Below are 23,878 nucleotides of genomic sequence, written 5' to 3'. Positions count from 1 at the left end.
TCTTCGAGGAATCGCGTGCTGGCCACTGATGAAGGTCGCCTCCCAAGAATGGCCGGGCGTCGTCCACTTCCCTCGGGACGGCCGCAAATGAGGAAGCCATTAAGGTAGCGGGAGTTAGAGGCATCCCTTTGTGAGCATTCGCTTCCCTATCGTCGGAGGCTACGCCCAGCTTTCCCTTTTCGTAGAAAAGCGTGGTGTCGTGCGTTCGGGCTCTATGAAGAGCGCGGATGGTTGATGGCGGTACGACGTAGACGCTTTAAATACTGTATGTACGCAGTACGTCATATTGTGTGGTACTGATAGTGGTTGCGCAGTGGCTTTCGCGTTGGACAGATGAGCTCATAGTCACAACCTAGAAGAGCGCGATGAGGGGCTAGTTGGTACGAGATTGTGAGCACAAATAATAACTACGCCAGAAAGACGGGACAACCATACGGGATAAACTGCGTTTGACCCGTGTGGTTCTTCGTCTCTCTTGTCCCATCCCTTTTGCGCAGTTATTCTTTGTTCGCATAATGTCACGGTACCAAACCCTGACCGCGGCGGACGCATTTTAGAGGAGACTGAATGCAAAAAAAAAAAAAATTCTCAGATCACTGCGGTGACCCGTATTGGAGCAGTGCGAAAGCAAAACATCCACATATTATATCGACGCCCGCAGGTGTTCTGACGTTGTACTATTTCGACGTCCATGGCTATTTTGACGTCTAAGTCTAGTTTTCAGCGTTTTTTCGAATCTAATTAATTAACTAAGTACACTGCATCCCCCAAATTATTCCCACGGCAGCATTTGATCGCAGGCACTATCAAGAAATGATACTTTCGCCCATTTATCTTCAGAGAACGACGTAATCGTGCGGACAAAATTTGCGCACACGTTTTCCGGACGCGACATAGCCACATACTGCTTTCACATTAAAAAAAAAAAGAAACTCTCCTGTGCTGTGCGAAGTTTGTCCACGTAAAACAACCACTGGTGGTCTAAATTCATAAAACGCTCTCCTTACGGCGTCCATCGCAGCCCGCGTTCGGATTCGGGACATTACATCTTACGTTACATTACACATTACGTTATTCGTTTTTTCTGCGAACAGTTCGCGAATGGAATGATTTGCCGCCACGTATTGTTAATGTTCTACCTAATGAAGCCTTTTTTCATGCGTTAAGTGCATGATTTCTTGTTTTTTTAATGTGAAAGTGCCTCTCTGCTGTAATGCCGGAAGGCGATGCAGGTACCAAATAAATAAAGTATACGGGTTGAACTTTTCAGTTCAAGCGGGTCGAATATTAGTTTCGAAATTCGGTTTTATCCAAAAAAGGATAATCATTGACATGCACGCCAACGCTATAGCTGCCTATTGACCAAGAGTCGAATTCAGTCAGACCAGCTTGTAGTCTAATGAGAGCTCAGATGAAGACGAAGGCACCAGTTTGACCCAGCCCTTATAAATGCTATTCAGGGGCCCAATAACCAAGTCCGAGCGCTCTGTGACGCTAACAGGGTGTTTTTCTCTGCCGCAGTGCTAAAAAAACAGCACTTCTCATATAAATGTAAACACTGTAGCAAAGGAAGCATGCGAGTCAAACTGTTCTAAAATTTTACATTCAGCGAGCGTCAATATCTTGTCCTTACACTGTTCAGTATAAGACGTCTTGCCGATCCAGACCGAAGGCACGCTTTCAATTCACAGAGACCAGTTTTTGCTGTCGTCTAAACCTATTTCTACCGGTGCACAAAGCCAATTACTGTTGAAAGGGTCGCGTAAACTTGAACAGCCGTTCATAATACGGGACAGAGTTCGCGTTCCAACTCCCGAGAACCACGAGCAAAGCGGGCGGCGTCTAAGATTGGACGAGTTAGTTTTTTACTTTTTTTTTTCCTCTGAGCACATCAAAGCTGAGCACCCCGCAAAGGTCGAAGGTCAAATGAAAATCAAATGTAGACAAGGAAACGCACAGGAGCGAGGCGAAATAAATGCTCGCAGCAGTAGCGGCATCGATCAAAAGCTCGAGGTCCAAAAGCCGCCTCCGTCAGATCGGCTCTGTTAGTAATATATGGAGCTGCAAAGCGCCGTACCGAGACAGGCTGCAGGGTGCACAGGATGTGTTGCCGCAACACCGCTAATGCCATCTCCAACGCAAAGCATGTGATGAAACTGGAGCGGATAAGGTCGCTCTCTTCTTCAGCCATAGCAAGAACACCTGCCCTCTTCGCGCAAACGCACATGTAGAGTGCCTGCCAAGCGTATTGCGCACCAAAACTGTTGCATACTGGCCGGGAACAGAGAGTGGCAAGTCCATCGATCGCTAAGGGTCGCGGGGATCGCCAATGAAATTCGCCGCGAAGCGCCAACAGGAGCTGCCTACAGTCTTGGACAAGCTAACCTGCAACGACGGAGCGACGACCAGAAACCAACAGTGGCGCCGCGCAGCTACGAGAACCTGAAACGATAACGAAACAGTCTCTAGCACGATTGTGCATACGAGCGCGCCTCGATCAGCATATTTGGTGTTAAGAGAGCCCAAGGGCGTCCCTTTGTTGCAACCTGGCACATCGTTTCCACGACGAGCTTCTGACCACTTTGTGCTATATTACATTTTTATTACACTTTGTATCTATCTCAGAGCGTCGCATTATTAATCACGTTATTAATCCCCGCAGGACTATTCCCCTCAAAATGAGACGTATACACTACTCTGGTGCCAGAGCTCATCGCGACGCTGGTTCATATCTTCGTGGTTGGCGGCGGAGCCATAGGTGGAGGTAGATGTTTGGGGGAAGTCAGTGGGTAGAGTTCAGGGCAGGCAAAGGCGGAGGACACTCATTAAAACCAGCTACCATTGCTATGCGAGTGTAGTGAGCGGAAAAGGAAGAGGAGGCTACGGACAACACATTCTGTTTCAAATAAATTGTTTTTTAAACATACTGCCGCGAATCTTTGCCGTGTTTGTTCGTTCATTCTTCAAAGCTGCCAGCACGCCACTTTATAGTTTTTTTTTTTTTTGTGATGCAAGACGCGCCCTGATTTATCTCGATTGACCGCATCCAGGCGGAGCTGATTCTAGGTTGTTCCAGAATGTTCTAGTAACTTTCCAATCTTTATCTCGAAAGTTCGCTATCAGCTTTAAAAAGAGCACGGCCGACAGCGGCAGGCATTCTGTTCGACGACCGCCGAGCATGATGTTGCCACGCCGCCGCCGAGTGATCCAATTCATTGTGGGCGCAAGTCAGCCCAAATAGTTTTTTTAGAAACCATTTTCACTGTCTTCCTGCTCTCTGGACTGTAGTCACCAGTACATGACAATATAGAGATCGACCTCACGCACACTGTGGAACAGACATGTGATCGATAGATAATATTTACTAAAAAGCAAGGAGACAGAGCCGCGGTATTAAAAACGTCGTCAGCGGAGACGCTGTCACTTCCACAAGTCGCACTTAGAAATAGTTGTGGCACTCGTCCTGACGGACCGTTTCCTCCAGAGCTAAAGCCGACTTGACGCCTAACTATGTCGAACCTCCGCTCCCGATGCCAGCAGCAGAGCAAACTTCACCACCCACGCTATATCCTCCCAGCCATACTGCTGTCGAAATACTGCGCGTATAGCTTTCCCGGTGAAACCCATACCCGGCGGCCATGCTTCATTCGAGTGAGCACGACCACTGCACTGGCGGGTTTTGGCTTTCTCACGTACTCTCCCTAGCGTATCCCAGAGGTTCCTTTCATTATTTCCTCCTTATTATTTTTTTTTCGCGCAGGCTCACAGAGAAACCGCGATCGCAATCCCCTGGTATATATGCGGCACCCAAACTAATGCCGCGGGGGCATTAGTTCGGCTTCGGCAGCCGTTTGAGTTGCGCTATCGTTGATGTGGATTACTTTCGCTCACAGGCGTAGTCACCCCCAGTGCCGCTTTTTTCCTGGAATAAGGCAGTTCAGCTCCGTTTAATATTAGTTTACCCGACCTTCAATGGTGGGTAATAGAATGTAGGAGAAGGGAAGGCTTCCTGGAAGTCGGCACGACCGTTCAACGTGGGGTTCTTGCGTGTCGGCCTGTTATTAAACTCCACCGCAATGATGAAACCAGGCAGCATTGAAGCTGCATCAGCACACCGGACGCTCATTGACGGACAAATCAAAGGCCGTTTCGCCCGCATAGGCCGTTTCGTCCGCCGGCAACTGCACAATGGGATACTCTACACTGAGCTATTGCAGACGTGAATACGCAACCAAGTACTGTACAGCTGGCTACAGTATATTTGTCTACTTTACGCTTGGCTATTGTACAGCTTATACTGTACACTCGACAACTGCATAATGCGTACTGCAGGGTATACAGTACATATGGCTACAATATACTTGGCTTCTGCGTTGTGACTGCCATCATTGTTGAGGTCACATGCGAAAGAACCAGGGATAAACCATTCAGTTCGAGAACGGCTCCCAGAAGTGAGGCCCGTATTTTCTGGCGTCAACGACTACCTTCCACCGGTCTTTGTTAGAAAGGGGGCAGCGAAAAAACACCTCTCAACACACAGAAAACTGGAAACGATTTGAAAGCACTCGTTAAAGGCAGGCCATAGCCGCGGTGGGCCGTTGGAGAACGCCGGTCCACTATACAAACGAGGCTCCGGGAAATTAGCATACGCAGACTGCTGTCACGAGTGACAGTGGTGATGGAGAGAGGGGCGACCTCTTTCGTAACGACTCCGTTTCCTTTGTGCGAACGGTCGTTCAATAAAATACGCGCGCCTCTAACAGCAGAATGTGCAGGAAGGATTCTACAGAGCAAACGAGGCAGCTGGCACAGCACAGTGCACGTATGTACAGGGGGCAGTCAAGTGCTCTTTGAGTTTGCTCGTTAGGGAACAAATAGGGAGTCGGTGGGATCCTCCATCGTGTAGTCACGTCTGGTGCGTATCCTGCTTCCTTAACAACTAGACGCTTTGTTTTCTCCTTTTTCCATTCGGAAGCCATTCTGAGGGAAGGCGGGAAGTCTATACGGGCTGCGCGCGTGGCACTTCGTGAAGAATGGCGCTCCCCAAAAGGGACAAACAAATGCGTTCGTTTTCCAACCCACGCAAGTTGCGCTGGAACTAGGAAGGTCGTTAGTTTCGTAAGCGGAGTAGGCGCGAAGGGAGTAGGGTGAGTAGGGAGTAGGAGTAGGTTCTTCTCCACTACACCTAATTCCCGTCATCCACACGTTCCATCTCTCTTTACTAAAGATGTATATTATATAAAGGTGTCTATTATCTAAAGGTGCCAACTTTGTAAAATGCTAAAGGTGTCTATTATCTACTACGTACCGTGACGTATTCGATGGTTACGAATTAGTTTAGAGGACTACAGTTGCTTAACGGGCACCCCTGCCTCATAACTCGATGAGTCTTCACATTTCACCTACTTAGAAATACGGGCAACGCGACCGCGATTCAGCCCACGACAGAAGCCGAGCGCCATTGGGAAAGATCGCAGTGAGCTCAAAAGGCAGCTGAGCTCATATAGCTGAGCTCTCCCAGAGTAGTGTTGTCTTGCTTCAGTGCAATACAAACAAACAAAAGTCGTCGGTAAGGGATAACTTAGAGGAAGAAAAACAAAGACTGCGCAAAGTGCTGCCGAATTACTTCATTTCCTCTTCTCTTTTTCTTCTGAGCAGTTACAGGCTCCAGCGGAATTTCCCCAACGGTGGAGACTCAGGAAAACACACCGACGCGTTCATTTTCGCACCGTCGGAGAGCTCATATACCAGATGTTTTCGAAAGAGACTCACAACAACGGAAGCGAGTGGCTTTCTCAACCATTTCACGCGGGAATGGAAAGGAGCTCTGCTTCGCAAATTGCAGTGATCTCGACGTCACCATCATGCTGACGACGGGGAAAACGAGCAAATAAAAGAAGTCAGGAGAGAGTATTACGTCACGCGAACGGCCTGTGCAAGCCAAGATTTCTTGAACCCATTCTCTTTTCTCTTTCTCGCTGATGGCGCGATAAAGTCGGCCCCACGTGAGGGCTGAGACTCGGCCTTAGCCAATAAAGCACCCCACTGGATGCTACAGGTCGCTTAAGTGTTCCTTTTTGATTTTGTATTAATACAGGCTTCAAAACTGTCACGTGACCCTACATACGAACATTTTTTTCTTTTCATGGCTGGCCGTCCACAGCACAGAAAAGGAGACCCTCACTGGTTTAAAGATCAGCCCTCTCCCGCACCGGTTGCGGACACGTTATAACTGAAAATTTCACAATCTCAGTGAATACCCTTACACTGTGCTGTCAACCGGCTACATGTCCCTTCCACTGGAAAACAGTACCTTACCCTAAATGACGATGGGTCATACCTTCTAGACATTTCGTTTAACTTACCCTTTTTAACCCTTTTTAAGTTCCTTTAATCTCGTACTGACTCGGCTTTCGTCTCTAAGGGTATATGTCGTACCGTTACCATACCGTTTGAGCATGTCACTACCACATAGTATAAACAATTTAACATTGTTTCACAGACTGCAAATACGCGATTTTGTTTTGGGATGTGCTGCAGAGGACGCTACAGAAAGATTTTCTCCTAAATTCCTACGGTGTGCGCTACCTTGTTGTTTCCCAACCTGACTCGAAACCCTATGATATGACTCTTCTCATTGGACTTCACAGCCTTTGGAAAACGCGCATGCAAGACTGCAAACGTTGAACCTGTTGTTGCGCCCAGAATTGACTTTAGCCGAATGTTGCTGCAGGTAACGGACATTTACAAACAACTGGACTTTTTACCGGATTGGTTTCCTCTCCTGATGCGCTGCATATCATTGCCGGCCTTTTAGTTCTGTTATGTTTTCTATCAATTTCGTGCTACGCAGCGCCTACCCATCTGTTCTGTAAATAGTTTTTTTTTTTTTGCGTATAAACACACACACACACATATCCTTTATGTACATAACTATGCAGAATAAATACCATGAAAGCAACAAAAAGGCATACTGGCATGCTCAAACGGTATGGTTTCTACAACAACCGAGCCTTGCACTTCCACAACATTGTCGCTAAGAAAAGTGTCGCTAATATGCACCTACAAACGTGCGGGTGTGTATCAAGTACCCAGCTCTCCCTCCATCTACTTTCATGGGTTCTACATAAATAAATGCGCTCTCATATCCGCTATTATATTAAACACACACAGCTCCAGCAGGCATCCTCTGCGAAGTTCTTTACAAGGCTGAGATTCAGTACATTCATCTGTTCAGTAAATCAACTCTCTTCAATTAACCGGGGGCCGATTTCTCAGTCGCTTTTAAACAGAAGATTGGAGGGGCAGTAGCAAATGATTCTATTAGCGCAACGTCTTCACCTAAAAAAACCTGGATTTTTTGTAATCCTTGCGCAAGAAAATTTTCCACCGTCCTTCCTCTTCCCCACTTAAATCCACCTTTGCCTTTTCGCTTTTCCTCTACAGAACTCTTAGCGAGAAAACGAGAGTGAATATTAATTGCTACTGAAAACTTTGCTGCTGCATTGTCGGAAGCAATGCCCGTGTTTCAGCCTGGGATTCGGAATGGGATTCGAACCACCATCCTTCCGTTCCGAAGCCGAGCGTGCTAATGGCTACGCTACTTCCTGCCAACGCATGTGTAGTTCTCCTTTTCCTTTAAAATTTCACCAGCGCTGCGACTAGGAACAAGAACAGAGAAGGAAGACAAGGACAAGCGCTTGTCATTGTCTTCCTTCTCTGTTCTTGTTCCTAGTCGCAGCGCTGGTGAAATTTTAAAGATGTACCAACTAGCTCAAACCACCATTTTTCTCCTTTTCCAGGACGCTGGAGAGTGTTTGCAGAAAGGCGTCGAATCAGACGGATGCCTCCCAAACGCCCTCCAGTGCCTCCAGCATTTCAGATTCACAAACAACTGCGTACTTAATTAACATCTTAACCACACATCAGTGACACAAGCAGCAACACCTCGGTAAAGGCTTTCGCCTCACCGCACTTTACGTCAACAAAGTACCCCCCTGATTTTTTTTTTTTTCTCAGCGACAGAAAATGCTGCCAGAACCAAAAAAAAAAGCGTCCTTCGAAAAGCGGCCGTAACGCGACTTCGATCGCGCCACGAGTTCCGCCGCATCTAATAAAGTCAGGCGAACAAAAGAGAGCCCGTTCGCCGTAGCAGGCACCCTCATCAGGTTCGCTCTATTGCGGCCGCAGCCGTTCGCCTGCTCCTATCTCCCTGCACTACCAGCATGAACGCTTGTCCCGCCTACCGCACGTATGTCACGGCAGCTTAATTTGACAAGGGCTGCTCTGTCCTCGCAGCTGGCCCTCATGAAAGTGCCTCTTCCTTTCTGAACGCGTACTGCGAGCGTTAATAGCAATGACGTCATGGTGCCCGCATGGACGTAGAGCGTATTCTTGCAGCGTAGACAACACGATGGCGCTGTAGGCGTACGTGTGCTTTAAAGAAGGCTCTGGGCTAGCAAAAAGAGAGAGAGAGAGAAAAGAGGCTAAGAAAGGCGTACCGACCGAAATAAAACCAAATGATAGGACTGTACAATAACAGACGTGATGAGGATATTTTAGGTGAAATTCAAAAAATTGCGAGCACACTTTCGCAACTAAATTGTTGGGAGGCGAAAGCCGAGGACACTATGCCGGGACGACTTCCGGGAATGTGACGTCACACCGTTCCCGTGGCTATATCGATGCCCAAATTAGACATATTTCGGGATTCTTAAGCGTTAAATACGCTTAATTACACGTTTTTCCATTTAATTTATAACAAATACGGCGTTTTTCCGAGCGTTTTTCCGAGCATCCTCTGATTATTTTCACTATGCCGTCACGACTACCGGTGGATGTGACGACACACCGTCTCCGTGGCTATATCGACGTCCGCGCTATTTCGACGCAAATTCGACATTTTTGCCTATAATTAATTAATTAATTCATCTACAGTCATCAAACTTGGCTTCTGGGTTCATTTTTTTCCTCCTCTGTATGAAGCAGCCATTGGTTTTGTTCTTTCTCTTTTAGGTTCCGAGTTGAACGCGTGTGACACGCTTTTTTAACGGACCACAGTATGATCTATTAAAGGCTCTCGCTTTAAAAGAGCAAGTACACACAGGCAAAGGCTTAAATTGCACAGAATTGACAACGATAACCTTATTAGAGTAATAAAGTGGGCACCAAGAGAAGGCCTTCTCGATGCCAGCCCAGATCCAGATGGAGTGCCGAGGTTATGAAATTTGCAAGAGTGGCCCAGGATAACTTAAAACCCTATAGTCTTCTGTTTATTCTCGCAACGGCGGTTGAGCCCCCCCCCCCCCCCCCTCCCGTCCTCTCTTCCCGCCTCATCCCCTGAAAGCGAGAATGCTGGTTGTAACGAGAGCGGGTAGGGTGCGACCAGCTGCCGTTGCTACTTCCGACAAGTCCAGGAACTTTTTATATACCGCCCTCCTAAAAGCACTTGAGCAACTGATTCCATAGGACAAATGACGAAAACGCTTTCTATAAAACATCGGCGTTGTGACTAGGGCGGACTTGAGACCCTTGAAATAAGCGTACCCGGGTTGATGACATCCTAGTAGGAATCACGAGGAAGAAATGCGCTTGGGCAGGGCATGTAATGCGAAGATAACCGCTGGTCCATAAGGGTAACAGAGTGGATTCCAAGAGAAGGCAAGTGTAGCAGGGGGCGGTAGAAAGTTAGGTGGGTGGATGAGATTAAGAAATTTGCGGGGATACGGCGGCCGCCACTGGCAGAGGGCCGGGTTAATTGGAGAGACATGGGAGAGGCCTTTGCCCTGCAGTGGGCGTAGTAAGGCCCATGATGATGATGTAATTTCCGATGTTTTGCAACTCACCCTTTTCGTCCTCCCGTCCCCAGATGCATCTGTAGAGCCAGCAGTGAGGCGTCACCACACACACGGTGACCAGGATGGTGGCGGTGACGAGTCCGGCGCACGATGCTACCAGCATCAGTCGCTGCTGGTCAGTGAGCTCCAGCATTCTCTCCTCTTTTCACGGCAGCTGCCTGCTCGACACGTGGGCTGGGACTCTTTCACCTGTAGCGACAAAACGAAAAAAAGAGTAAGAACCTGACTCAGATAGACTCAGCATGACGTAGTGGCGAGATGTCACAACGAGGACCTGCGTGCATCGCGTTTACACTGTTGTTATTGCTGTTGTTTTCCGAGCATCAACCTCCCGTAGTTACAATGAGAGGTGGTCGAGAACAGGGTGGATTTTTTTTAGTATTATTTATTCTTTATTCGTACAGCCGCCGCGGTGGCTCAGTGGTTATGGTGCTCGGCTGCTGACCCGAAAGACGCGGGTTCGATCCCGGTCGCGGCGGTTGAATTTCTATGGAGGAGAAATTCTAGAGGCCCGTGTACTGTGCGATGTCAGTGCACGTAAAAGAACACCAGGTGGTCGAAATTTCCGGAGCCCTCCACTACAGCGTCTCTCATAGCCTGAGTCGCTTCGGGTCGTTAAACCCCATAAACCAAACCAAACTAGTCGCACAATACCCGCAGCGCCACAAGGGCATTAAAGCGGGGTGCGCAAAACATCAGAAAACAAATCCACAGTGTTGCGGCAAACTACATCTTCTGGTAATACGTTATAATCGTTTATGGTACGCGGAAAAAAAATGATTGTTTAAACAAATCAGCGCGGCATTAGTATTGACGAATCGTCCATTTATGGCCATTTCGAGAAGAAACATAATGCGGTTGCTGTAAGTAATTTGAAGCAGCGATTTTCAATCGATTGTGAAAAACGCTAAAGAACAAGTTAAGCCTCAGATTTTTGAGGCATTCATTTAAAGCTTACCAGCAGAGTTCACATTTCATATTGGTAGTGCTGAGAAATCAAACTTCCCTGCAACAAACCGAGCAGCAACAGATTGTATACGCGCTCAATTGCGTCAACATGCACACGATGGAACGGATCCCACACAAGCCAGGCATACTCTAATATAAATGCTGATGTACCAGGTGATACGTCAGCAGGAAACAGAATAAGGGAAGGGCCGGTAGAAGATTCGCAGGTATTTAGGTACAAGGAGCTAGATAGAAATAGATAGAAGGTAAAAGGTTGCGGAAGAAAGAAGGTACAGAGGGGCAAAAAGGTATTTGGACCACATGTTCCTCAAGCGAAGCCCATAGCTCTGCTGTTAGCGGGCGGCTGGTGACCACACTTGTGACGATGAAAGAACAATATACTGACTTTCACCTCCACAAGAGTGGGCTCCAGCCGCAGGCTAATAGCAGAGCTATGGTCTTCGTTTGAGGAACACGCGGTCCATAGACTTTTATCCCCGACTGTACATGGAAGGAAGCAAAGTGAAGGGCGTAAGAGCAGAAGTGTGTCTATGAATGATGGTACGATGCAGAAGGATGTTGCTAGAGAAACACACCAGTGGATTAGCAAAGCCGGGTATTGCATATAAATCCACCCAGCGCTGCTAATCGCCTTCCGAGGATTCCTTTCGTTTTTTCGACGAATGCAATGCAACGCATTCAATGAAGAGCATTAGCTCTTCGTAGTGTCTGGTCGCCCCGATGTACCGTGGCTGTTGGCAACGACGTCACGGGGGCCGCCGATTTGGCGAACCAGGAACACAGAGATGATCTCCAATCTGTATACCCTGTCTAAATACTTGGCAACGGTGGTAAGAAAGCTACAAACACAGGACGACCGCTTCCACAGACGCGTAGTTGGCTCGCTTGCGCGTGACAATACCAAAGCCCCTGGAAGCCGTCGCCTGATGCTCGTAACGTGCGTTCCACTGCTAGCAAATTGAGACCTGCAACGGAGGGAGGTGCTAGATCGAAGCTATGCGTGGCGTGCTGCTATTGCATTCATGACGTCACTCCCACGAAGCTGATGTCGTCAGCTTCCTACAGCAACGCAGCAAGTGACGCCTGCGGTGATGTCAACAGTAACTCTGGAAACAGTGTCATTGGCAGCGACACAACTAGCATCCGTCATCATTTGCAATGGTAATAGCGTCGCCGGAACCGTTACGCGCTGCGGTCTCTGAAAACATGTTCGCAATGATCAGAGCTCAGATTCTGTTTACATAATTCAGAGCTTCCGTGGAGGATGCGCGCATGTTTTTATGAGCGAGACAGACGATGTTGACGTCAAACTAACGGCAGCACTGTCATTCGCCTCTCATCCAGCGTCCCTCGTTCAAGTGCCATTACAGGCTCTAAAACGCTATCGTGAGGTTTACACACGAGATACCGAAATGTAAGAAAGAAATACGTACATCATCGTCGTTTCTATCGGATTACTTGAACATATTGCGCAGCACTAACAAAATCCACGCGCTTGTAAAAGACGGCGTATATCACTTTAAACACGAATACGCTTGTATGGGAGTAAAGTGATGGAGTATTCGTGCTTAGATGAAGTAAGTTGGCGTCCCTTAGAAAAAAGTTTTAGACAGTCTGTAGAGTGTATGTAGACTTCTTTCTATAAAGTCTATAGACTGTGAATAGGCAAATCTTAGAGAACAATCTATATTCAATACAAATGCCATAGACTTTTAGTAGACTTTTGTCTATAGATAGAATGTCTATAGACAAAAGACTGTTCTCTAAGATTTGTCTATAGACAGTCTGTAGACTTTATAGACAGAAATCTATAGACACTCTATAGACTGTCTAAAAAATTTTTGCAATGGTAGACGCGAGCTTACTTCATCTAAACACGAATACACCTTCACTTTACTCCCGTAATGGCAATCTATAGATTTATGACCACACACTTTTAGTAGACTTTTGTCTATAGACAGTCTACAGACTATGATTAGGCAAAAGCAAAATCTATAGGAAGTCAATAGAGTCAATAAGGAGTCTATAGACTGTCTATAGACCATTTTCATAAGGGCAGCGCACTCCCTTTTATAAAATGAAGTGCGCCAAATGGACTGCTTACTCTCTTTTTTACTTCTTTCTGTTCAGATTATATGCCGTAGGCCCAACGGTAAGTCATCGACACCACCAGAATGGCTGTAACCGGGAGCCGCTGAATTCTAGTATCCAACCCCTTAATACAGAAAGGATTAAACTGCAAAACTGGGTCCAAGACCATTTGTCTAAATGCCGCTCTAGAGTCGTAGGCCGGTTTGACGTTCTTGAATATTGGATAGAATACTTAACGATCAGAAGTTTCAAAACTTATCAGTATGCCGAAAGTGGGCGCCGTAAGTAGGTAGAGCACGGAAAAAATTTAAGCAAGCACTAAATAACGGAGGAACCCTGAAAGCAGCGCAGATAAAATAAGGCATGAACACAAAACTAGATGCACGTACGTAGGTAGTAAGACTCAAAGTTGACTATTCCCTGCGCCCCGTTCGTTCACTTACTGCCGCGATACACGCGTAGTGCAGATCCGACGTTAGTGAATATTCCATGACCGCTCCCTTCTCGCACACGCGCAACGATGGCGCAACGCCCCGTCGATACCGCTGGTTCTGTCATTTCGAGAGAAGTCTCTATCGTGACGCAACCTCGCTTCTTTCGTTGCTATCCGTTTCTTCGCTCCTCGCCGTCTGCTTCTTTCACGTCTTTCTTCTGAAACTGCTAGTCCGCTTTGTAGGCGTATACGTTAGCTGTTACGTGATCAAACAAGGCCGGCACATTGGTGCAAATGCGCTGGCGTTGCAACCCCAGCGACGGAACTAACGACTTTCGACAATGAAGAGATTGCTTTCAGAGAAACGGAGAAAAAAAAACGCGTTTCTGCAGCATCTTCTTACATCAGTAGTGCACGTTGATAATGCGTCGAGTTAGCGAGTGGGAGGCGGACAACTGGATCTCGTAGGCCTGCCACGGAGTTTAATGCTATTTCTTACGCAAGAAGATTAGCTCTCTACTCTTGCGTAACGAGAGACAATGGGTCTGGTTATACAATTTTTCGGCCAGTCAGATCTGGTTTGTTCGAGAGTAGATGCTTACGCATGGGAATGACAAGCACAGGCCTGAGGTATGGAGCATTTCCATCTACTGTAACGGCCCATTAAGCGTTCCGGTTGGTGTGTACAGGCCGCAGACGCAATTATGGTGAAGTCGAGGGCCTACAGACTTACAACGCCCTGTCGGAGAAATTTGTGCCGTAAAAGGCGTTACTGTGACGATTCGTTCGTGACGACTGCGTCAATTAAACGTTATTTCGAAATAACGCCTTCTCAAAGGTCAAGAGAACTGACGTAGTTAGACGGGTACGGCCAGTCGCTTTTGTTGGGAAAACAACTCGCGCTAATTGGTGCAGCTCTTGCTATTTCTTAGAAAGTATGCTCCTTACGTCGATGTTATCTTCGCGTGCTCTTTAGTTGTCTTTTTTTTTTTCACAGGAAAGGTTTTCTGAGCTATGATGGCATAAGAAAGGCAAGAAAGATCTAAATGCCACAATTATGAGTTAGTAGCATGCCGCTAACTATCAGCCGGCAAGTGCTAGCAGTTGTTTCCAGATTGTCATTTAGTATGGGGCATATTAACTCAAAATAACCTCGACAAGCTATCAAACTAATGGAAAAGAAAAACTGGCCTATTGTTGTAAGCGTATCGCACAATGAAAACGCCGAACATTGGTTTGAGAGCCGCAATTTGCGTAAAATCGAACTCATATACGTAGCACAATTCAGTCTCAATAATCGCACGCATAATAAACAACTCTCAGAAGGAACAAACTTAGAGTTCACTCGATATGTACACGGCACAGACAAGTATCGATAGTGCCTCGATGTCTCGATGTCGAACTAATTATGATAATCAAATGATTCAGTGTCACCAGCCAAAACGTTTGAAAAGTTCCTCTGCCAATAGAAAAGTAATGTGTGGCTTGTTTCCACCAGAATTCAAATTATTCTGTCAGAAGTTGTGATCTGTTGCAAGTATGCATTGCAGTGACTGCATGCTGAACCAGTAATGCATTGAATTATCTTAAAATGCCAAATCGCTGCCTTCGTTGCATTTTAAGTCGATGTGTTTGCAAGGCATTCGCAACTACAGTGTTCTATCTCTAAGCTGATGTGCCGCAGAAATGGTTCGGGTGTACCTTCCATTGCCGTTTCCTGTTGGGAAGGGGGAGGGGAAGAGGGAGGAGAGGCTTTTATACTGCTTGCCTGCAGGTTTTACTTTACAGGCGCTAAATCCTTCAGCCCAATCTTCGCAGGCTGCTCCAGCCTAAAGAGCTCTAACAACCATGCGCAGACACATCATCATCAGGATAACAATAATAATAACCAGCCTGACTACGCCCACTGCAGAGAGAAGGGCCTCTCCCAAGTCTCTCCAATTAACCCCGTCCTTCGCCAGCTGCGGCCACCGTATCCCTGTCAACTTCTTAATCTCATCCGCCCACCCAACTTTCTGGCACCCCCTGCTACGCTTGCCTTCCCTTGGAATCCCCTTCGTTACCCTTAAGGACCAGAAGTCATCCTCCCTTCGCATTACATGCCCTGCCCAAGCCCATTCCTTCCTCTTGATTTCGACTAGGCTGTCATTAATCTACGTTTGTTTCCTCACCCACTCCGCCCACTTCCCGTCCCTTAAGGTTACACCTATCATTTTTCTTTCCATAGCTCGCTGCGCTGTCCTTAACTTAAGGTGAACCCTTTTCGTTAGCCTCCACGTTTTTTCCCCGTATGTGAGTACCGGTAAGATACAGTAACATACTCTTAGAAACACATCGCCACACTTTGATAAACGCTAGTCCGGCTGTATATAAAGCAAGCACGTCGCAAGACATTCATTAGACGACGCTACTTTGGTAAAGGGCACCAAGCGTTAGAAAAACGACGAGAATCTACCCTCTGCAGATTTGACTCTCAAAGCAATCCGGTGGCTCGCAAGGCAATCAGAGAGAAGAAAAGCGTTTTTGAAAACAGTTCACGGTATCGGTTTCACGACGACGTTCAGGAAAGAACTTTAGCTTAAATAGATGCACGGATCCACCTCCACTTTCCCAGCGTCGGCGCTACAGCTCTTATCCCCTTCCCCCGCGTTCTTGTGAAAAGTCTCCTTCCCTGAAGGCTCACATTTGCAACGTATTGAACCGTTTTTTAAAACGTTCCAGCTCCTCCTAGACCTTTTAAATGTCGGATCCTCCCGTTTTTGTAGATTGTTTGATTGATTTTTGTCCCTGTTTATAGAGTCAATGAAGTCATTTCTTCCGATTCAGCTACGAGAGATGAATGGTAGAATTTTCGTCTTTTTTCAACTTGTCCCGAAAATAAGGAAGGCTTGAGTTCTCAAGGATGTTAAATATATGCTGGTTCGACCTGTACAGTTATGCTTGTCCACAAAAAATGGGTTGTTGCTAAACTGACGCTCCCAACTTGAAACCAAGTCGTCGTGACCTGCCTGGCTTCGAAAATGCCGCCTACAGTCCGAAAAAAAAATCGTTCCTAAAGAAAGCACCCCAATCTCCTTTCACTCAAATGCCACCACACCTGTCCGAAGCACGAACAAACAGCCGCACTTTCTACCCGCCGCTCCGGTAGCCCGACTCCGCGGTTTCCATGGCGACGCCCCCGAAGGGAGACAACGAAAAACAAAGCGACACAACAGCGCGGCGAGTGGTGGATGAGCAAACGCGATCCGATTCGAGCCGAGACAAGACGAGACGTGATTCCGTTTCCACATGTATAATGCAAGCGAACGGCGAGAAAGGCGATGGCTTCCTAGTTACGTAAGATGCAATCTCCCAGCGTCAATCTCCACGTTTTCCCCCCACGCCTCGCTTGCATCCCCCCGTTCCAACCGCACGCTCCCCGCGAGCGAATCACTCGGCCGACAACGTGATCCCCTAGCGGCCACCGCGATCCAATGCGCTTTGCATACGGACACACAAAGCCCCCCGCTGGGATTATGCGGGTGGTGGCGACGTGCGAAGACTGCAGGACGAGCGTGAAAGAGCGTACGCGTTTCTGCGCACGACCTACTTTCCGACACTTTGCACGCGTCACTGTGGCAGCGCAGCGTGTTGTTTAAGGGGGTTTAAAGCTGACCGCTTTAGGCTTAGCCTGCTTGAATTAAAGTGCTGTAACGCAGTTGACTTTAGCAAACAGGCTGGAGCAGCTGCATTAGCATGACTACCCGCTTGGTTCATCTACCATTTCCCACAATTCTTACTGGATGGTTTGGTGTATTGGGGTTTAACGTCCCAAAGCAACTCAGGCCATGAGGAACGCCGTAGTGAAGGGCTCCGGAAATTTCGACCACCCGGGGTTCTTTAACGTGCACGGACATCGCACAGTACACAGGTCTAGAATTTCGCCTTCATCGAAATTCAGCCACCGCGGCCGGGATCGAACCCCCGTCTTTCGGGTCAACAGCCGAGCGCCGTAACCACTGAGCCACCGCGGCAGGAATTCTTCTCGGAGAGTAAGTGACCATCACACCCGGAAACACTTAGTGCCCCTCTTCGGCAGAAACAACCCTGATAACTTTCAAGTCGTGTTAATCTGCACTAGTACCCCCAGAAACACAACTATTAAGCCCAATATTGACAATGCAATGGCAAAGTTTACGGTTTATGGGGTTTGAGCTTCCCAAATCGACTAAGATTATGAGAGACGCCGTAGTGAAGGGCTCCGGAGATGTCGACCACCCGGGGTTCTTTAACGTGCACTGACATCGCACAGTACACGAGCCTCTAGAATTTCGCATCCATCGAAATTCGGCCGCCGCGGTCTGGATCGAGCCCGCGTCTTTTGAGTCAGCAGCCGAGCACCATAACCACTGAGCCACCGCGGCGGGCAAAGGCCGATCCTACAAAACACTAGAGTGAAACCATATTAGGGGATGTTAAGGTTTCCGTATGCTTTGTTTTCTCTATGCCCTGGTTTTCGGGCTATTCCTGAGTAACGATTTTCTATCCGGTGGGAGAAGGTGACATAAGGGCTTACTTCTTTTCGATATTCTTCCGGAATCGCTTCCCATGCAGCCAATCTTACACCGTGCATGCAGCAGGTAATGGGCCCAATGTTAGGAATCAATGTTTTGGTAAATTGGTTTTTGAGGAAAGGAAATGTCACATTGGTTCTTTGTACGACCGACATTTGCCAATATATTTCCAATATTGAGGCAATTACCTGTACTGCCTGGGTTCTTTCTTATATCCTTTAGATTCCGACTTTCCCGGAAGATATCGAGATCGGTGGCAGTCCTCATACCCCTCCTGGCGCAGTGGTGCAGCGGTTAAGCGATGCGCCACTGCCCTGCGATGGCAGGTGCTGCAACCTGTGGGGCTTGTGACACCCAGGTTGCTCTTCCTTGAGCAGCATCTCGCGACAAATCAATCATTAATTCATCTGCCCCAGCCACGATGGGCACTTTGCTCTCAATCCGGTGGGCTGGTTGTGATGACGACGTAAGGTCACGTGACCTGTATAGGTGGCGCACCTAGGTTCCTTCTCTGGGGATCTTTCGGGATTTTTTTCCCTCGTGGTCAACGACGCTGACAACGGACGCCGATGACGACGCCATCTTTTTGCGAAGCGCTCCCTAACACCCTCGCGCTAAAAAGAGAGTCATTAGTATTTCGAGCACGTCGCAGTGAACCCAGAACGCTTGGCAACTGCGGCACCGCTACATTAGGAAAAGCGGGGAGAATTATTTCAGTCTTACCGCGGAAAAAGGGGCAAAGCACAATCAAGCAAGCAAAGAAGACATTGCGGCAGCAACTCACGACGTAGTGACAGAGAGTCGTTCGCGACCCACACTTTCCACTGCTAGGGGCCACGGCGTTGAGGTCGTGAAGGGCACAAGGCAGCGGCGGAGGCAGGGACGGAGTCGACGTTAAAGTCCGAGGAGCTTAAAAAGAGCTTTTTTCTACTTCTTGGATCCCAGCGGGAATCTAGTCGTGGAAATTAAGACGATGCTGCGACATCCTGCCGCGACAACGCTTGGCGGCGCCGGAGCCGTGGTTTCAGATGTAGCTGGCGTCTGTCGGCACCGCCAATTAGCTTGCACGCTGTCTCTTCTCTTTTTCTATTTCTTTAATTATTTATCTCGAGTTCCTCGCTCGTCGCGCAGACAGCAGAGCTATACAAAGCGACGCTCGTGGACGGAGCAGATGACAAAGGATTACCCCGGAACCTTTTCAGAGCAGTCTTGATCAACTTTTTTTTTCCCTCTCTTAATAACCTTGCTGCTTTAGTGGTTGGCGTGGCACACAGCAACGATCTCTTCGTTGCGGAGTTTAGTTCTGGTCGCCCGCTGCGGCTTCTAATGAAATCATGGTCTTGGATCTTACGCGGAAACGCCGACTAACCGAAAGCGTGGAGAAGTTCCTTTTTTAATGCGAAAAGCATTTCTTGGCTCACGAGTGGCGTGTGCACGACCTGTAGGCAGAGCGTGTCGTCAGAGCGAGTCCGCCATAACTGCCAGTCATCCATTACAGGGGCAATTAAAAGAATAGCTGATTGAATATATATCAATTAGTTTTAATGAACAATTAAGTCATCAAAATGATTAATTAAATGGGTAGAAATTAATTGCACAAGATAATTAATTACTTGAGTTAGTCAAGTATTTCTCAAATGAATCGATAATTGAATCGAATTGAAGACTTAGGTAATTACCCAATTATTTAAACAAACAATTCTAGATGTCCGTGTTCTGTGCGATGTCAGTGCACGTTAAAGAACCCCAGGTGGTCGAAATTTCCGGAGCCCTTCACTACGGCGTCTCTCACAGCCTTAGTCGCTTTCGGACGTTAAACCCCATAAACCAAACTAAACCAAACCAAACAATTAAATTCAACTGTATTCAATAAGTCACCAAAATGATTAATTAACCGGGTAGTTAATTGACTGGCCAAATTAATAAACGGCTCAATTAAAGAACTGACCTCATGTGTTAATCAGTAATTTAATAGGGTTTATTAATGTTATAATTACCCAATTAATCAATAAACAATTAAATTAACTAATGAATTAATTAGTATTTTGGTGTGCTTACTAGATGATTTAGCAATGGGAACGGGACCCACGTCTTCAGATGTGGTAGAACCGAAGTCAGAGCCAGAACACGAGTTAGAAACGGCAAAGGCATAAAGAAACGAGTACGCAACAACATAATCTGCAGCAGTAACCGAAATGCTTTCACATTACTGCACCTAGGCAGGCTTGACTGAACCCTTGGAATTTCCTTCTTTTCTTTTGCTTCCTTCGACGCGTGGCAACTGTGCAAGGAGAACCATACATTTTAGCAACAGGCTTCCTTCCGGATTCAGTGGCTTGGAAACATCCCTTGTCAGGACAATACGTCGCGTGCGACCCAAGGGAGGGTAATCGTGAGATTCGCTATTGATATAAATGATGCCCCCACGAGCGATCTCCGCAACCAAGATAAATTCTGGCTTTCGAGGGAGCGCGTGAGATCATGATTCCACGTCTGAGCAGAACCTCGGCTGTCGTCGAAGATAAAGCGAAATGCCAGATGCAGTCAAGGGATCAACTTACAAAGCTCTTGGTTCGAAAAAGGCACGGAATGAGATTAGCTCGCTGTAATGTTCTTCCGGGTCTGTTGTCTGTTGCTTGGCTTAGAATCGTGCCTCCGCGGTGGACATGCCTTATTTAGACAGCGCCGTTTTTCTTGGTTCTTAGACATTGTGTCTGACGACTTTTCTCTGGGCCTAAGCTCTGATCAAGTAAATATTCATACGAAGAAAGTTGTTAACATTATAGTTTATTCCCGGGTCACTGAAATCAGCCATTTTTCTTGTAAAGCCCCTGTTTGAGACTGAATAAGTAAATAAAGAAAGAATTATAGTTGCCAGCACTCTAGATCTGGTCCATGCAGAGACTTAAGGAGACGCAACATTATACCATACAATTTTCGATGCGTAAGATAATATAATCTATTATTATTTGATGTCGAATTATTCATTCTGATTTATATTGTATTACTTAATTTTGCCATCTGTTGCGTCCTTGCTGTTTCTCGGTACACCTGATTTATCTGATGCACTTAATTTCTGTAATTATGGCCCGTGTTCTGCGGAAATCAGCCCATTTAGCTGTTCATGAGCAACTTTGATTGATTGATTGATTGATTGATTGATTGATTGATTGATTGATTGATTGATTGATTGATTGATTGATTGATTGATTGATTGATTGATTGATTGATTGATTGATTGATTGATTGAACCCATCTCTGCGGACGATCAGAAGTGGCTATCTATCTATGATCAGCTCTAGCTAACTAGCGAACTGTGCCCCACATTTGATACTTGAATTAGCTGCGGCGCTCTCAAGGTACAGTGATTTCATCCTTTGTCACTTTGACAAGCGTAAGCTGCTTCACGTTGTTCAATCGTAGCGGGTGGAGAGAGAGGGAGAGAGATATAGAGAGGGGGAAAGGCAGGGATGTTAACCAGAAAGGTTTCCGGTTGGCTACCCTGCACTGGGGAAAATTCTGCTTTGAAATCCAGCTCCTTTCCGCGCTTTTCGTCCACTTTTTTTCTGGAAAGCGAGGCTATTCGTTGAGTAAGAGGCCGACACAATTTGCCATTCCTCATTCAGGTATCAGCAATGGCACACAATTTGCCATTTCTCACTTAGGTATCAGCAATTGGCTGTCCGTAAGTATATTTCCGTATTAAAAGGCGGAGGAAGCCACACAATCCTTCATCAGTCATGGCGCCAGTTCTTCGAAACGCGCGGAGCGTCTGGCATCTTCTATGATAGAACGGCTCTAGCTACTGCGTCGTTCTAATTGCGTCGCGTTCTTCTATAGCCTCCTATATCCATGGCTGCCTATAAGGACGAAATGTATAAGCAACACTACGCATAAATACCCGCGAAAACAGAAGATTGGACAGCCGTCGCCGTAGCTGAGTTGGCAGAGCACCGGACGCGAAATTCGGAGGACTTGGATTCGAATCCCACCGACGGCATGTGGTTTTTTCTTCTACTTTCTTGTCAATTATCTTTAAATGACTGAATATTTAAACTATTAACCTCCAATTAATTAACACCACAATTTCGAAAGAAATTCCTTATGCTCCTTGGTTTCGGTGGCTACTGACTACTGTCACGAGGTGCTGACCTGCTATCCAGCTATGCCCCTCACGATGGAACCTAGTACCCAGCACCTCCACCAGATGTCACGTAGTGGTGACTGCAGTACGGCGAACAGGAAAACAGCGTGAACGTCTTCGAAACGAAACTCTTTATTCGGGCTGTTTTGCGCCCGCAAAGAACTTAATCACTCGGCGGCGGCGTAGCAACAAGCGTGCTCGGCGGTCGTCGAACAGAAATGCCCGCCGCTGTCGGCCGTGGTCTTTTTAAAGCTGATAGCGAACATTCAAGGTAAAGCTTGGAAAGTTACTAGAACATTCTGGCACAAAGTAGAATCGGCTCCGCCTGGATGCGATCGATCGAGATAAATCTAGGCGCGTCTTGCGTCACAAACGAAGCGATAAAGCGGCGCGCCGGTAGCCTTGAAGCAAGAACAAATAAACACAGCAAACAAACGCGACAAAGATTCGCGGCAATATCCTAAGGAGCACCTCTTTTCTGTTGCTCTTAGGTCAAAAGACATCCAAGAAAACGTGCCGTCTGCTCACCGTTCGTTGTCGTCCGCCGTTCTCTGCTCTGTTGCGAACAGCCCTGCCTAACTCGGACAATCACCGCGCAAAAATAAAAAGGTTAAGCCGTGCTAACAGCAGAACAGGCGACTATAGACAGCAGAAACATATGAACAGCGTATGGACTAGAACGCAGCGACAGCGCCTAGCAATATAATCTTTCATTTCACTGCTGTTTCATATCCACCGCTTGCTAAGCTCCAGCGCTCCGGCGTTGTCATTTCCGGCCTTACGTCAAACTTTAAAGCCGGTTTTGCAATCGCGTGTGATGCAAGTTTTCCGACGGCCCTTAGCGACAGAAAACAGGTGTACTGAGCAGACGGCAAGCCTAGCTGTTTCCCATATGAATGGAATAGAGGGGATCCCCTACAGAAACTTTCCATATGACAAGTTCCATAACTCCATAAGTTTCCGTAAAAAATTTTATGGGGTCCATACGAAGCATATGGAGCGGGTATGGAGCAGGTAAGGCAACTTACGGGCTCCATATAACATCATGTACACTGTACGGAAATCGTATAGAAATTATGTGGAATGCTTATGGGCTCCGTACAGTGAAGGTATGGATTTCTGTGTGTTCTTACGCCTACACTGCACGGCAGGAGCCTCATCCATATCTCTCCATTTAACCCCTTCCTGTGCCAGCTACGGCCACCCTATCCTCGCAACCTTCTTAATCTCATACGCCCACCTAACTTTCTCCCGCCCCCTGCTACGCTTACCTCCTCATGAAATCCAGTCCATTACCCTTTTGGACCAGCGGTTATCTTAATTTATTCGCTGATATTCAAAACATACACTATTTCTGCAGTGTAGATGATGATAACACACTTTGCTTCGATCCCAATGGTATATAGCTGCGTATCTCGGATCACCAGGGGCACCCACGATTGAATACTGGAGGAATGAGATAGGCGGGCCGCTAAGTCGTGGAGATGCTCCTGGTATCTATGCGAAGCACACGGCGTACGTAAAGAAATGCTCGAAGTGAATTAAAAAACTGCTATGCTGCACCCTCACTGCCTCATTATTGCAGGGTCGAATGTTACGACCGCATGAATATGCACTTACCCTAACAGCTGAACAAACCGCGCGTCGACTGGCCAGAGATTCGAGTGTCCGCAGACTGTCGCGCTACCTTTGGGCAGTCAAAAGAAAAACAAAGTTCACCCACGCTTCCATGAGAGACGCGTCATGCCTGGGTGCTTTAAATCATTGTGGAGCAATCAAGCCCTCTTAGAGCCGGGAGGAAAACAGTCTCGACATACACAGGTATACTTTC

The 23,878-nt window shown here is 47.2% G+C and overlaps 1 protein-coding gene across 2 annotated transcripts in view; it reads right to left on the bottom strand.

Moving 5' to 3' along the window:
• Nucleotides 1-23,878, bottom strand: part of LOC149329625 (synaptotagmin-1-like) — a 216,960-nt gene that overhangs the window by 43,572 nt on the left and 149,510 nt on the right. For both annotated transcript variants that reach the window (XM_089560364.1, XM_089560365.1), the window contains one exon: nucleotides 9,846-10,046. In XM_089560364.1, coding sequence (XP_089416490.1) covers nucleotides 9,846-9,990 — 145 coding nt within the window. In that variant the 5' untranslated portion in view covers nucleotides 9,991-10,046. The remainder of the gene's footprint in view (nucleotides 1-9,845; nucleotides 10,047-23,878) is intronic.

This window comes from Amblyomma mixtum, chromosome 9 (assembly GCF_055824585.1).
Source record: "Amblyomma mixtum isolate Tamu chromosome 9, ASM5582458v1, whole genome shotgun sequence".
Taxonomy (NCBI): domain Eukaryota; kingdom Metazoa; phylum Arthropoda; class Arachnida; order Ixodida; family Ixodidae; genus Amblyomma; species Amblyomma mixtum.
Note: the sequence above shows the minus strand (reverse complement) of the source record. Positions and strands in the feature narration are given on the sequence as shown.